The following is a 13,719-nucleotide window of genomic DNA, read 5'->3' on the forward strand; positions in this document are numbered from 1 at the left end:
AAGGCAAATATAATTATTACTACCTCTTTGTGTGAGTTTTAAAATTTGACAACTTTTGTGCAGAGAGTGGACATAAAAAGTTTAGAAGATTTTTCATCTTAAACAGGCATCAAATTACCTACATTTGCCCCTTCCAGAGCTAAATAAAAGTGCTGATCTTAATATTATGTGCATTTCTTAAATTTCCTTGAAGTTGCTGGTAACACACACACATGGCAAGAATAAAAGATAAAGTATTGTGAGAAGTAGAAATAGTAAAAGCATAATATTTCCAAATGAGGAAAACCTGAAATTGAACTTGAATGAAAGGATATATTTTCTATTGCTGTCTATTGGACTGAGGATGAATGAGTGTTTAAGCAATATAACCCCCTTCACTGCAGTGGAGTACTTTATCTGATGAGACCATCAGGTGCTGTGAGTCTGACAGTCCCAGTGTTTGGTGGCTCACTCGACATGCTGGTATCGATTACTTTGCCTGATTTAATCTCCCTCCTCTGTTTCCCTGTCCAGCTCCACTCAATCTCACCGGCAGTGGGGAACAGTGACAGCTATATCAACCTGCTCAACACACACCGGCAGCAGAGCAGATGTAGAGAAAGAAGGAGTGGACAGACAGAGAGAGAGAGCAGGAGAGATAAAGACAGAAATGTAGAGAGAGAGAGAGAGAGCGAGCAAATGAAATCTTGCAATTTGATTATAATGACAATGACACTGTGACTGTATTTTGTAAATCAATATTAGGTTGTGAAAAATGTCCATGAAGCCAAATTGGGTTTGAAAACAAGCAGTCTGAGAGTGACCTTGTCCACTGTATATGCTTGTCTACTAGTGACTTGGGCCAGGTGGTTCTGTCAGGCCGTCAGGGCTGAGTGGGTCAGAGAAACAACATTTGCTACTGTTCTGTTGCTTTAATAAGACTCATTAATATACTGCATGTGTCACCAGCAGCGTCTGACTGCGTCCCCTCTGGGCTGGGCTAGTTTTGGCATGACATGAAGTAAGGACACACACATTCACTGAATTTAGCCCATTTGTCTAATGTATCAAAGCTGTATCAAAGAGTCTTCACACTGCTTGTGAACTCACATCCCTCATTCATCTGAGTGTGTCTGATGCATTGGCTTGTGTGGTGCGGTTAGCCTGTAAAAAAAGATGGGGCGTGTTATCAATGCTGGGCAGATTGTAACTTACAGGTTTATTGCCTTGTTGACTAATTTTAATACCCTCAGGAGATAGATTTGATCTTATCCAGGATGCTGCCTTTCGATGAACAAGGCACTGGTTACTAGATGTTGTGCTGAAAGGGACTGTTTTAGGGACAGACAGACTCATGAATGCCTTTTTAGGTCAATTACGGATATTTATTAGATCAAGCTCCCCTCAGTAGTAGGGAAACACCCCATCTACACCAGGGTTTAAAGGAATAGTTTGATATTTAGGGAAATACGTTTGTTCGCTTTCATGCTATGGGAACATCAATACCACTCTCATGTCTGGTTGCCAAATATGAAGCTGTAGTCCAACCAGCGGAGACTCCAAGAAGTCAATGCTTCTGGCCAAAAAATTGTCCGGCACATAACACACATCCAACCCAACTTAATCACATAGACGTCCATTAGTTGAGATACGCTTATGTCACATCAGTGTACTTTCAAACTGTAGCAAGAGATGGGGTTAAGGAGTGCATTGAGGGAACTTTGACTCAAGACTTCAGTGTACTGGCTTTTGCTCTATTTTGGGGGTATGGAGGGAAATAGTAAAGTTACTTTACCAAAAGTGGACTTTCCTAGTAGTAAGTATTGTATTCAGTGGTGTTCATCGTGATTGGCTGCACTATGACATGATTCCTAAAGCCATTAAAGGCTGAGGCGACTGTACCCTTATAAAGTTTGTGAGAAGAGTATTTCACTTTTACCACTTCTTTTTACTACTCCCACTCATGGAGTTTTATTGTTCTGGTAATTTTTTCTTATTTTTTTGCTTCCCCGCAGCAGTTGAATGAAGCGTGAAATCATTTGATATAAGATGCACTTTGATGGACTATCTAATCATATGGTGGAAGTTTGCTAAACCATAACCTCTGGAAATGGAGGTTGTTTGAACCAGTGAAATGTTTGGATGACTCAAATGCATGGATTTTTTTCCTTCTTCTTTCTTCTTTTTTTTTGGGTGGGAGGATTTTCTTCAGCGCAAAAATAAAAATAAAACATATTCCAAAAACTGCCTGCAGTCTCACTTGCACCAACATGACTCAACAAGGAAATACCATTGTTGGAGAGCCATTTTTAGAATATATTCTCACAGTGTTGAATATTCAATTTATTATGTTCATACAATCAGATGTGATCAACAAGGTTTGGTTAAATGAGACTCTACTGTGTGCTGTGTGCTGCTGCGAGTTGTCACAAATCCATAAAGGTTAGAGAAGGTTATTACTGCAGGTTGACTGGTGCAAATCCCCAGAGTCTTGTGAAAAATGTGGATGGAGAGGGTGAACGAGTAACTCGCCTCACCTTCAAATACTGTCAAGGTGACCAAAGTCCAACTACTCTAATGGAGCAGATAAGTAGCAGAAGGTGAATATTTGAATTGAAAGCAATGCATAGCTGAAGGAGATCATTCACTCAGTTCCTGTTTAAATGAAGAAAGATTTAATGGCCCAATGAACAAAATCTTTAATTATAGTATATAGTATATCATATTAAGGAGTAATGATATGTATATTAATACTGTGACTTTATATGTATACAGTATATAGGTTGGCATGTAGGCTGGTTCTTAGCACGGCACGGTACCTGGCATCCACAGAGTCTCGCCAAGATGCTGGTGGAGCAGATTCTACACCATCTGGAGCTCGCACATTTGTGCCACCCCACCCAAAGCCAAGAAGATGATTGCTATCAGCATGATTACACCTTTATTAGATTAGCTGTGCATTGTTTACAGGCTTGTGGCTCCGCCCGTGCCAGCCTTGAACGAATACGTTTCTCTGAAAAACCAATGGTGAGGGTGGAGGGGTCAACTCAACGTTTCCCTTCTTGCTACATAGATGTCTTACTCTGGGGGATCATATGTTTTTTTCTCATTTTGATCTTCTGCAGTTTTATTGTATAGTGATGTCCTGTGTCTTCAGAAATGATCTGTTATTAGGGTCAGACTAATTCCTAAAACAGGTTATGGCAGCCATTATAACCCAACAATCCTCCACATGCCTAACATTTAGTAGTGATACTTACTTACAAGTAGTAAGATTGTGTCTAGCAACAATTCTGAATGGAGTATCGGGCCCAGTCTGGCTTAATCCCATTGAAACACAGCTCTTACAAAACTAATTTCAAGGATAGAACATATCTTCATCCAACAGTTTCAAAGTGAGAATGTGATGTTGTTATAACTGGTTTTAAAACACAGAAAATATCAGAATTCTTAAGTAATGAGTGCAGCATAATCAGTTTTTCAATTTTGAAGCCACAGTGAAAACGGAGCCATTTTGCCACCGTTGTATCTCATATTAGCACCATGCCAAGGAATGAAGACATGATCAGAGGAGAGAAATGCTCTGCCAACGTCTGTCTCCTCCATGCCAGTGCATAGGGAGAAGGGAAAGGTAGTGGGCAGAGCCAACTTTCCACTCCAGCTGGAGAGCTGGTGAGAGGCATTGTTTCGCTCATCTCCTACTGTCAGCCCTTGTAGTAGCTGGTCTGTAAGACTAGCCACTATTTCAAAATAGCATTGAGTCATCTTGCCAGACACTTTAATGGCCTAAATGCTGCATTCTTACACTACCTGTTTCTTTTTCAAGTCTTAAAAATTTTACTATTTTCCCTGGAGCATATAATTAAGTTAAAGGCCTGATTTTCCATCAGACAGGTGGTTCTTACTAATGTTCCACTGAAAATACTTCTCAGATTGATATGTAGATGTGGATTTTTGTTTATATCTCACGCCTTCACTTGTGTCTCAGGTCCCTGATTTTGCTGAACGTTCCAGCATCCTCTACAGTGACTCCCTTCATCACCATGTAAAAAGGAGTCCATCAATATTCCAGTCACACCTACGGCTGATGGTCAACTCACTAGTTCACAGAGCTTCACTGTCCTTTTCCCTGTCAATGCTGTCTCTGACCACGCTTCCTTTCCCTTTTTGCTCTGGCTGTCACCACCAAACCTTCATGAGTGTGGACTACCACCCTCTGTTGGCCATGTCAGGGAGTTCAAATATTAAAAAGTTGTTCAGCATTGCACTCTGACAGGAATCAATGCAAACAGCAATTCATCCATGTTTCAATATCAGTTTATTAAACATGCTGTGCTGGAATAAAATTCATTATTCAAGAGTCACATGTCAGTATGTCACTCTGTCAATTGATTTGCATTAGTTATACTTTGTTTAAATGCAACACATTTACCTCAAATACCTACTTTACTTTTATGACACGTAACTCTTTCCTCTCTCTCTTTTGTGTATTATGTAGCCTAGAAATGCAATAGAATAACCCATACTGATACAAACCTACTTTATACTTTTAAATGAAAAAAACCTACCTCATTGTTTGTGTTTACTGTCTTCAGGTCCAACTGGCTGAAGCCCTGCTGCGGCCGCCGAGTGGCCCTGTGGCAGGTCTGTCTGCTCAGCGCCGGCTTCAACTGTATCCTGGTTGCCTGTGTCATCCTGGTGGTGCTTTTCCTGTCTTTGGAGCTGCTCATAGACACCAAACTCCTACAATGTAAATAGTGTGCATGGCTGCTTATTTATTTCTGCTATTTTAACCTTTATTTTTTATCAAGGGGAGGTTTGCTGAGCATGCATATTCCAGCAATAAACTGTGACGTTTATAAAACACCTGGGAGGCATGGAGTGCAACACACAGGAGCAGCTCCACTAAAGCAGTGGGGAGTTAAATGTTGTTGTGTCCTTGAGCATTAAACTGAATCTTTACTAACTCCACTGGTGCTGTTCCTGCTGACAGGGTCAGGGTTTCAAAAATCAAAAATATTCATCATTATTCTTATTCTTATTACTCTTATAATTTGCTGTACATCTACATTGGTACATTCTTAAACTCATGATGAAGCCGCAAGATTTAGAGGTTATATCACTGTGAAAAAAGTCCTCTTTTCAAATCTCAGTTGTGGTTCTTGGAAACCTTGGAAAGTAATTACATACATTTATTCAAGTGCACTACAACTCAGAGCGAAATATTGTGTTTTTTTCTCCACTATAATTATTTTTACAACTATATTCACTTGCAATATTATTCTTAAATCAGTGGTTTCCAACCCGTTTGGCTTGTGACCCAAAATAGTGTCTACTTGGAGCCCCTTGTCACATTTCAAATGTCTACGAGTTGTTAGCAGTTCCACCAATGGGACATTTCCCCCTCTAAAGTTCTCACATGGTTTCATTTAAATAATGTAAAAGTATATAATGTTTCACAAAAAAGCAAAGATTAGTAAAAGTCAGAAAACTTAGTACAAATCTTTATGGCAAAACTAGTTGCCATAACTAGTTTTTTCTTCTTTCCTGACTCATTAATTATGGATTAAGATCCATTACTTGCAAGTGTTGTGGACATCATCATAACAGTCGTTTGACTTATTTATTAAACAGTCGTGTCCATCACCGCTGTGTGTGTAGTCTAGTCTAGTCACAGAGGAGCTGGTGGTGCTGGATGGTAAATGGTTGTGATGGAGGGTGATGGAGAAAGGTGATAATGAACCGAGTCTCTTGGCAATGGCAGCAGGCACTCGTTCCCATCGATTACTGGCCACCATCCAGCTCTGATGATACCTGAGTCTGGCTGCAGGGACTGCAGGACTCTCTTCACTTCAAATCTATTGTAAGCTTAGTGCTTTGTCAACTGTCAGTCATGCCAGACAAATAGAGGAGTGGGCAATAAGACGTGAGAGAGTGCACAGAAAGACTAGTGGCATAGGACATGGGTAGATACAGGTTGGCACTGTGGATTAATGGATGGAATCTGAGATATGGAAAAATCTAAAAATGCTGATGAACAGAATGTTAAGGAGCGAAGCAGTGGAAGGAGAGATGAGTGAAAGTTCAAAATCAATTCAGGCAGGACAGGAGAGCGAGCTCACCTCATAGATATGGGAACAACTTGCTTTTTGTGTGCTCTTCTTGGTTAACATTTGTCCCCTTTCTTCTCTCAACAGTTTCCAATGCTTTCCAATTTGCCAGCATTATCCACTGGATCAGCCTTATCATCCTGTCGCTCTTCTTTTCAGAGGTAAGATTACACTGTTTACTGTTGCGCATAAAACCTTATTTATGGCACCACCATTGATAAAACTCTTTCTTCATATAGTTCTCACTATAGTTCTCTTGTTTTTCCTGCTCTTGGTCTCTTGTATGATGTTATATATGTCACAGGAGTACTTCATGGGCACGAAACCCCTGATATAATATTATTTCATAGTTTAATAAAACCAAACTAAACTTTCTTTAACTGTATCCTATCTATGGCAATGCAAACCAGGTATAGGCCTAAGGGAATTAGAATACGTGGTCGCCATGTCAATTCCATTGTTGCCCATTCACGTCTCGTCAGGATTTAACTTTAGCTTCAGAAATGCTACCTTGAGGCAGGGTGGCTGGTAAAATGTCTATCATTTGAACCATAATTGTAATTAGTCTTAATAAAATTCGAGCCATTGTTTGATGAAATAATGTCTTATCATCACTCTGGAATTGTGAAAAACAAAATGGAGATAGGAGAATTTGGCCCACAGGCCTCCACTCCAGTGCAAACCAATTACCCTGACAGTCTCAGCCCCAATGCCCTAAACCAAACATTAATTACCAGTGAGCCAGCAGGAGCAATAATTAAAGCTGAGCTTAATGAGCAGTGGGGATGGGGTTACAGTGATACGATCCATCCAAACACCTCGCCCACTGACATCACAGAAGAAGAGTCATCTGGGAATGGTGTTAGATAGACGTAGCATAGCACCAGCCGGTCCCTCTGCCCCAATCAGAAAAGAGGATTCCAACATGTGGGCGGAGTCCCCGCACTTCTCACTTGACACTAGCTCTGTTGTCCAACATGCGCTCCAGATGATGGATTAGCAGGACCGCTTGTACATGACACCCCACGCTAATTGAAGTGTAAATCAATGGCCCCACTCAACAAAGGGTCCCACAACCAGCAGCATTTACAGAATGTAGAATTTGACAGGTGATCGGATTACAAGTGTTGTGTTGTCCGTTTGTAGGTCAAAGATCAAGATCAAGGAATAGATTTCCCACAGATGTAATAGTTTTATCAAAGAGCTAGCTATAAGAGCTTTCAAAGGACTGTGATCTGTGATGTGTGTGATATCATTCTGTATGTGCACAAGTATTTACTATTTTGTAGCTGTAACATATTTAACACCAGTCAAATACAGTTATTCTTTTTATTCTGGGCTACTTTTAGGGTGTCTAGATTCACATATAGCACTTTAGCATAGTTGTTATTCTATCTGGAAAAAAAAGGTGTTTGATGAGGAAAACTGCACCACACAGGCCTCCTCTCAGTTTCTATGCTAACACATCTTGACAAAGGTTGTTGGATGTGATGACAACTCAAAAGACTAAGAATATCCCAAGAGCTTTTTATATGTATCAGCATACTCACTTATCTATTTTAATGCTTTCATTTATCTCTCTCTCTCTCTGTCTGTCTTAGACTGTCTTCAGAATTGTAGTGCTCGGGATCTGGGACTACATAGAGAACAAAGTTGAGGTTAGTGCTGTTGTGTGTTTATTGGCAGATCTTGATGACCACTTTCCAGTTTTTGTCAGTGTAATATATTATTCTCATTTCAATTTGGCCACTTGTTCCAATATTATGTATCTATATGCAACTTACTGTGCACGCATACATGAATAAACTTCTCATGTGAGTCTAGCCTACAAGGTCAGGGCTGGAGGGTTGGGCGGGGTACTGGCAGGTGCCTATGGTACACAACAACGTGCACATATTTGGATTTTGTGTATGCGCTTGTGTGTATGACCCCTCAGGTGTTTGATGGTGCCGTCATCGTGCTGTCCTTGGCCCCCATGGTGGCCTCCACGGTGGCCAACGGGCCCAGCAGCCCCTGGGATGCCATCAGCCTCATCATCACTCTACGCATCTGGAGGGTCAAGAGGATCATTGATGGTGAGGCAGTCAAAAAGCCTTGTGTCCATCAGAGCTGTCTTATTAAGTGGCCTGAGGATACAGATGCATAAAAATCAGCTTGCCTTGAAACAACTAAATGGCCGCATTCGCTCCATGATTATACAAATTATTTACTATTCAGAGCAATATAGCTATTGATCATCCCTCATGGTAAATTGCTGCCACTCTGCTACTCTAACTTGTATTGATTGTAAGGTCCTGGTTAAGTAGATTCAGAGAGGCCATAATGAATATATTGGGTGTTCTCCGCTATGCTAATTCCCGACTGGTTCGATATCTGTTCGGAGGTCACCCTCACCATGGGCCTCTGACTGCATACAGGATCAGCTGCACTGAGACAGTGGACAAGTAAAGGGTTGTTTTACCTAATATTTCCCCTTAAAGCAATATAGTCTTTCTTATAAATTTAGAATTTTACAGAAATAGCTAAATAGAAATGTCTGTCTTTGTTGATTTCAGGATTGCTTTAGTCCAGACTCATACATGAGTACATTGTTTTAATTGATCAAACATATTGAACTAAAAGGGACACATCATAATGACTTCATAATAATTTCAGGAATCAATACAACACAGCTTTCAAGTCAATCATTGATTTACTCCAGTGAAACAGCAGTAGAAGTGTGCTTCTTAACATGCAGCTGCAGTTTGGTTTCCAGGGAATGAACTTGTGATTTTAATGCTGCACACCTCGACCTGTTAGGTTTGATATTTGTGAGTGATTGAATTTCCTTGTTAGGCAGGCGGCAACACACCTCAAACCAATAAACGCACAGCTGAGGGACTGGCTTGGTTATTGTAGGAGAGGGATTGAGTCTCTCGCAGAATTATCTTGACGTATAATAGTGGCGAATGTTTGTCAGTCCGATGGGAGTGGAAATACAGAGGAGTGAACTGCAGCAGGATGTGTAAGGACTAGAATTTATTAGCAGTGATATGTCAGATGGGAAATATCAACCTCTCAAACATGTAGAAAATAGGTGATCCAAAAAAAGAGAAATACTTGTTTCTGAGGCAATATACAAAAAAGCACAATGCTTATAGACTGAAAGCTGATCCATGTAAAGTCCTACATCAGTTTAAAATGCAGGGAAACTGGGTTTTGTGGGTTGGTGTGGAATGTAAGTGACAGAGGTTTGTTTGAGCAGTGAAACACTTGACTCTAGGTGAGAGGAGAGAGTGGAGCAGGGTCTTGTGTTAGCCTCAGTGAATTCAGTCGTGGTGTGAATTACACTGTTATGCATGTGCTGCCAGCAGCTATCAGTAAAGCTGTAACACGCACAGTATAATCTCGCAATTGACACTGCATGCTTGCAAACACTCACTGACACAGATACAATACACAGGAGCACAAATGTATTATTATTGCACATTGTGTGGCTCAATAATGAACCTGTGATTGAGCTTTTCATGTCTGTTTGGATTCTGACTGGACTGACCCCTTCTGACGTCCCCACTTTTGCGATGTGTGTGTGCCAACATGACTATAAATAGGTACAAGGAGCATGTGGCGATGGCTGCGTGCTTTGCACGGCCCCCCTCAGTACCAGAAAGCCTGTTTCATTCTCCTCCTAGTGTTTTGACAAAGCCTGAGTCTCATAATAGTTCAGATCCACAACAACAACAACAACAACAACAACAACAACAACAACAGCAGCAGCAACAGAGATATAGGACGAATATAATTACTGATTATGTTTCACCTATTTACTGTATGTTGCCCATAGCAACATTCCCACTCAGGATACACAGTATCTCCACGTGTGATATCATGTGGCTGGCTTACAAACGCGATCACAGAGAGGCGTGAGGGACTGATTGTCTGCCACCTGTGATGACAACAGGTATCCAAATTTAATCTCACCATCCTTTTTTTAGGTACACCTTCCCATTCTGCTCCAGAAAGTGTGTCATGTATAAATAAAATGTGCAGTCAGATTGTAAGACGTGGAGTTACTGATTGATCAAGACGGGATTTAAGTGTTTGATGCATCAGTTTCCAGCATGGATGCCGTTGCCATGAAGAAGAAAGATTGGTGAGGGATGATGAGTTGATGAAGTCGATGAGAGATGTCACAGAAAAAAAGCAAGCGTGATTCAAGGCTGGCCAAAGTATGCTGGCAACACTTCAGTACAATAATGTAGTAAGAAGAAGGTCGACAAGACATTCGGCAACAAGAAGATGAAGCTCAGGTGGCCATGTGACCACCAAGATTTCCATATTGGTACACAAATTAGCGTTTGAACATCATTTGAATGCAGCATCCTGTGCCAAAATGTAATTGCAGGCCAGGCAGATATGTCCACGACCTATAATCGTTTGAATTTTTTAAAAAATAGGAGCAGTTTGGTTAAACTCATTTTCACTGGATTTTACAGTATGTCACATACATCCAAATGTTGTGTACTGCTCCAAGAAGACATTGTTACTTTGTTGTACGTAAATTAGCTGTCCTGTGACAAGGACAGCTCAGAAAATGCTTCTGGTCAATGAAAGTTAAGATAAAGATGGGCAGAAACGGCAAATGAGCTGCTGATTATTTCACATTTCGTAGACATATACCCATTTTTCACCAGGTTTTTTTTTGGTTTCCAAAGTTTCAAACCAATACACACAGATAAATTCTCACATTTAACATTGAGCCCTGTCCATCTTGTATCCCACTATTGCTCCATTATCTAAAGACAACTGTGAAGACAACTGTGACTTGTGACTAGTGTATCCAGATGTTGTATACAGATGTCAACCCATCCCTGTGGAACATTTTCAGCGCCTTGCTAAATTCATTCAGTACAGGTATAGTGTTACCAGTAAACAGTAATTAATGATGTTTGCATACGTGATGACAGACATATATGGAGCAAAGGACAAATGGTCCACCAGCGTTGACCTTTGACCTTGATGTCCTCGATTTATTTTACCATAAGTACCTTAACCAGCTGTCTTACCTAAGAAACGTTTCTCTTTCAGTCTCCTAAAGTACCTGCCAATCCTTTTCAGGCCATATAATTATGTAGTTCAGTGATCTAAAACTCTCTAAAAACTCTCAGTGTCTCTGTCCCTCCTCCATGTTAGCTTATGTCCTACAAGTCAAAGTTGAGATGGAACTGGAGATCCAGCAGTGTGAGAAGACGAAGGCTGTGAGGGAGGAGCAGCTGGAGCGTCTCACTCAGATCTGCCAGGAACAGGCTGTGAGTACCAAAACACCTCAGGTTTAACCTTACAGCCAGGCTATCTTACACTTTTTTTCCACTTTGAAATCTGGTCATTATTGGAATCTGTCCATAGCCTCAGTTCTGCATGATGGTTGAAACTACTACGAAACTTTTACAACCACATTTTAACCCAAGGAATGATTCTATAATACTCAAAAGACAGACACTTAGTAGGATGCAACGTTAAAGTCAGCTTGGACACAGTCATACACAGTTACTGTAGACTTATGTTGTATGTCAGTAGTAAAAGTGTTCCAATTCAGTAGTAGAAGTTTATCACTCACTGCTTTATAGTAAATCTTAAGTTTATTTCAGAATCAGAAATACTTTATTGATCCCTGGGGGGTAATTACACAGTTACAGGTGCTCCCATTCAAGAGTAGAAAGTAGCATAAATTTAGAAATGAGAAGTATGTACAAATATAAGATATAAAAAATAAAAAAAATATACACATTTACAATATTTAAGTGAAAAATACTAATAAAAAAATAAAAAATGAAAGAAATAACAATGTATATATGTATGATTCACTGGTGAATATAAATAGAGAGTAAAGAATAAATAATGAGGTAGTAAAGAAGTAAGAAGCATTTATGGTCATATAACCATCCAGTCTTTAAAAAAAGATGGAGATGTAGATGTGTCATTGTGTCACTAATGGTCTGATGAAGGCCACACAAGCCCACAATAAATTTGACTTTATAAGAAATTGTCAGCTCATCTACGACCAAAAGAGGGCAGCAATACCTCACAAACAGGTCCAGTCTTTCCACACATTTTATCACGATTCCTCAGAGAACACACACACACACACACACACACACACACACACACACACACTAATGATCCCATATGGAAAATGCAGACTACAATAAATATTGATAAAGACTTAACCTTCAATTGACCATCTAAGTCCAGGTCTGAGAGCAGACTATATAATGAATAAATCATCATAAAGGAAATCATCTGATCCTTCCAACAATTCTTGTTAATTAATGCTCTTCTTAAATTTAGGCAATTATTATGCAGTACTGTTTTCATGTACACTTTAGGTGAATGTTTAGGAGCTTTGTTTGTCTGTGCTTATACTTTATATCTGGGATGGTGTCACATAGTACTGTATTTTACTCCACAATTTATGTAAGTATTTAAGTATTTTCCCCGTTTCCACATTATTCTTTCTCTCCCTCCCTTGCTCCATCACGTTTTCACCTCATCCTGTATCTCTGTCACTCCCTCCTTGTTCTCTCTCTTCCTTCCTTCCACGTTCTGTTTCTGCTTCCTTTCCTCTGGTCTTTTCTTTCCTACTTTCCTTATCCTTTTTACCATCCTCTTCACTCATCCTTTTTGAAACCCCTTTCTACTGTCTCTGTTCCTTCACACTCCCAACCTTCTGCTTTTCTCTGTTTTTCTATGCATACACACCAACCATATCCAGTTTGAGATCAGGCAGCTGAGAGCCCATCTGGCCCAGCAGGACCTGGACCTTGCGGCAGAGCGGGAGGCAGCCATGCAGATCCACCACGTATGGGGCAAACAGGGCAGGAGTTTTCAGGTTGTAGAAGGCTTGACTCCTGGGGAGTCTGACGATGAGGGCGGCCAAAGAAACCCCAGGGAGCCTCATGCCACTGCAGGTACAGTATGGTTTCTAAAGAGTTTTTAGGGACTAGGCTGCAAGATACTGGAAACTGTTCTGGTGAAATATGAGTTGGTTCATCATGAGTCTTTTGAGTCTAGAGACACCTACATGTAAAGTGATTTGGTTTGTAAACTGTGAAATAAAGCATTCATACTACGCAGTTGAAGAAAGGAAACTAAAATGTTTAATCTATAATCTGATACAAATTTTGGTTCCAAAATAACCTACAGTGAGGTCAACGCAGTAATTATATATACTATTATATTATAAATAGTAAAAAACTATTTCACAAACTGTAAATGGATGCATCTAAGACAAAAGACTGTTGCATTAAAAATATAGCTCATTTGAATACACACCACGCAATGTTTGCTTGAGAAAGCAGCATGACAAACCAGGAGAGAGGTCCAGCATAAAGTATGTACATAATTATGTGGAACAAAAAGTCTCTAACGGTGTAACATCAGGTGAACTGGATGCCAGAGCAGTGTACAGTTAATCTGGAGCAGTAGCCCTGGAGCATCTTCGAGGCCAGGCTCTTAGTCCCTTTACGCTCGCACACAACAACCATCTGACCGCAGGTGCTCTGGGATCAATATGAGGGCAAAAAAGCTCTTAGGTTCTGGTGAATCCTGCAGAAAACAAGCATGTTCCCTGACACTATGTCAGCTCGCATGG

General features: G+C 40.3%; 1 protein-coding gene across 1 annotated transcript in view; it reads left to right on the top strand.

Annotated features, from left to right (window-relative positions):
* LOC139285825 (transmembrane protein 266-like) overlaps positions 1 to 13,719 on the top strand; it is a 31,291-nt gene that overhangs the window by 13,632 nt on the left and 3,940 nt on the right. Inside the window, exons 2-7 of the mRNA XM_070906485.1 lie at positions 4,575 to 4,729; positions 6,177 to 6,250; positions 7,691 to 7,747; positions 8,026 to 8,164; positions 11,262 to 11,377; positions 12,841 to 13,036. Of these exons, the coding sequence (XP_070762586.1) occupies positions 4,575 to 4,729; positions 6,177 to 6,250; positions 7,691 to 7,747; positions 8,026 to 8,164; positions 11,262 to 11,377; positions 12,841 to 13,036 (737 nt within the window). The remainder of the gene's footprint in view (positions 1 to 4,574; positions 4,730 to 6,176; positions 6,251 to 7,690; positions 7,748 to 8,025; positions 8,165 to 11,261; positions 11,378 to 12,840; positions 13,037 to 13,719) is intronic.

This window comes from Enoplosus armatus, chromosome 1 (genome assembly GCF_043641665.1).
Source record: "Enoplosus armatus isolate fEnoArm2 chromosome 1, fEnoArm2.hap1, whole genome shotgun sequence".
In the NCBI taxonomy this organism is placed as follows: domain Eukaryota; kingdom Metazoa; phylum Chordata; class Actinopteri; order Centrarchiformes; family Enoplosidae; genus Enoplosus; species Enoplosus armatus.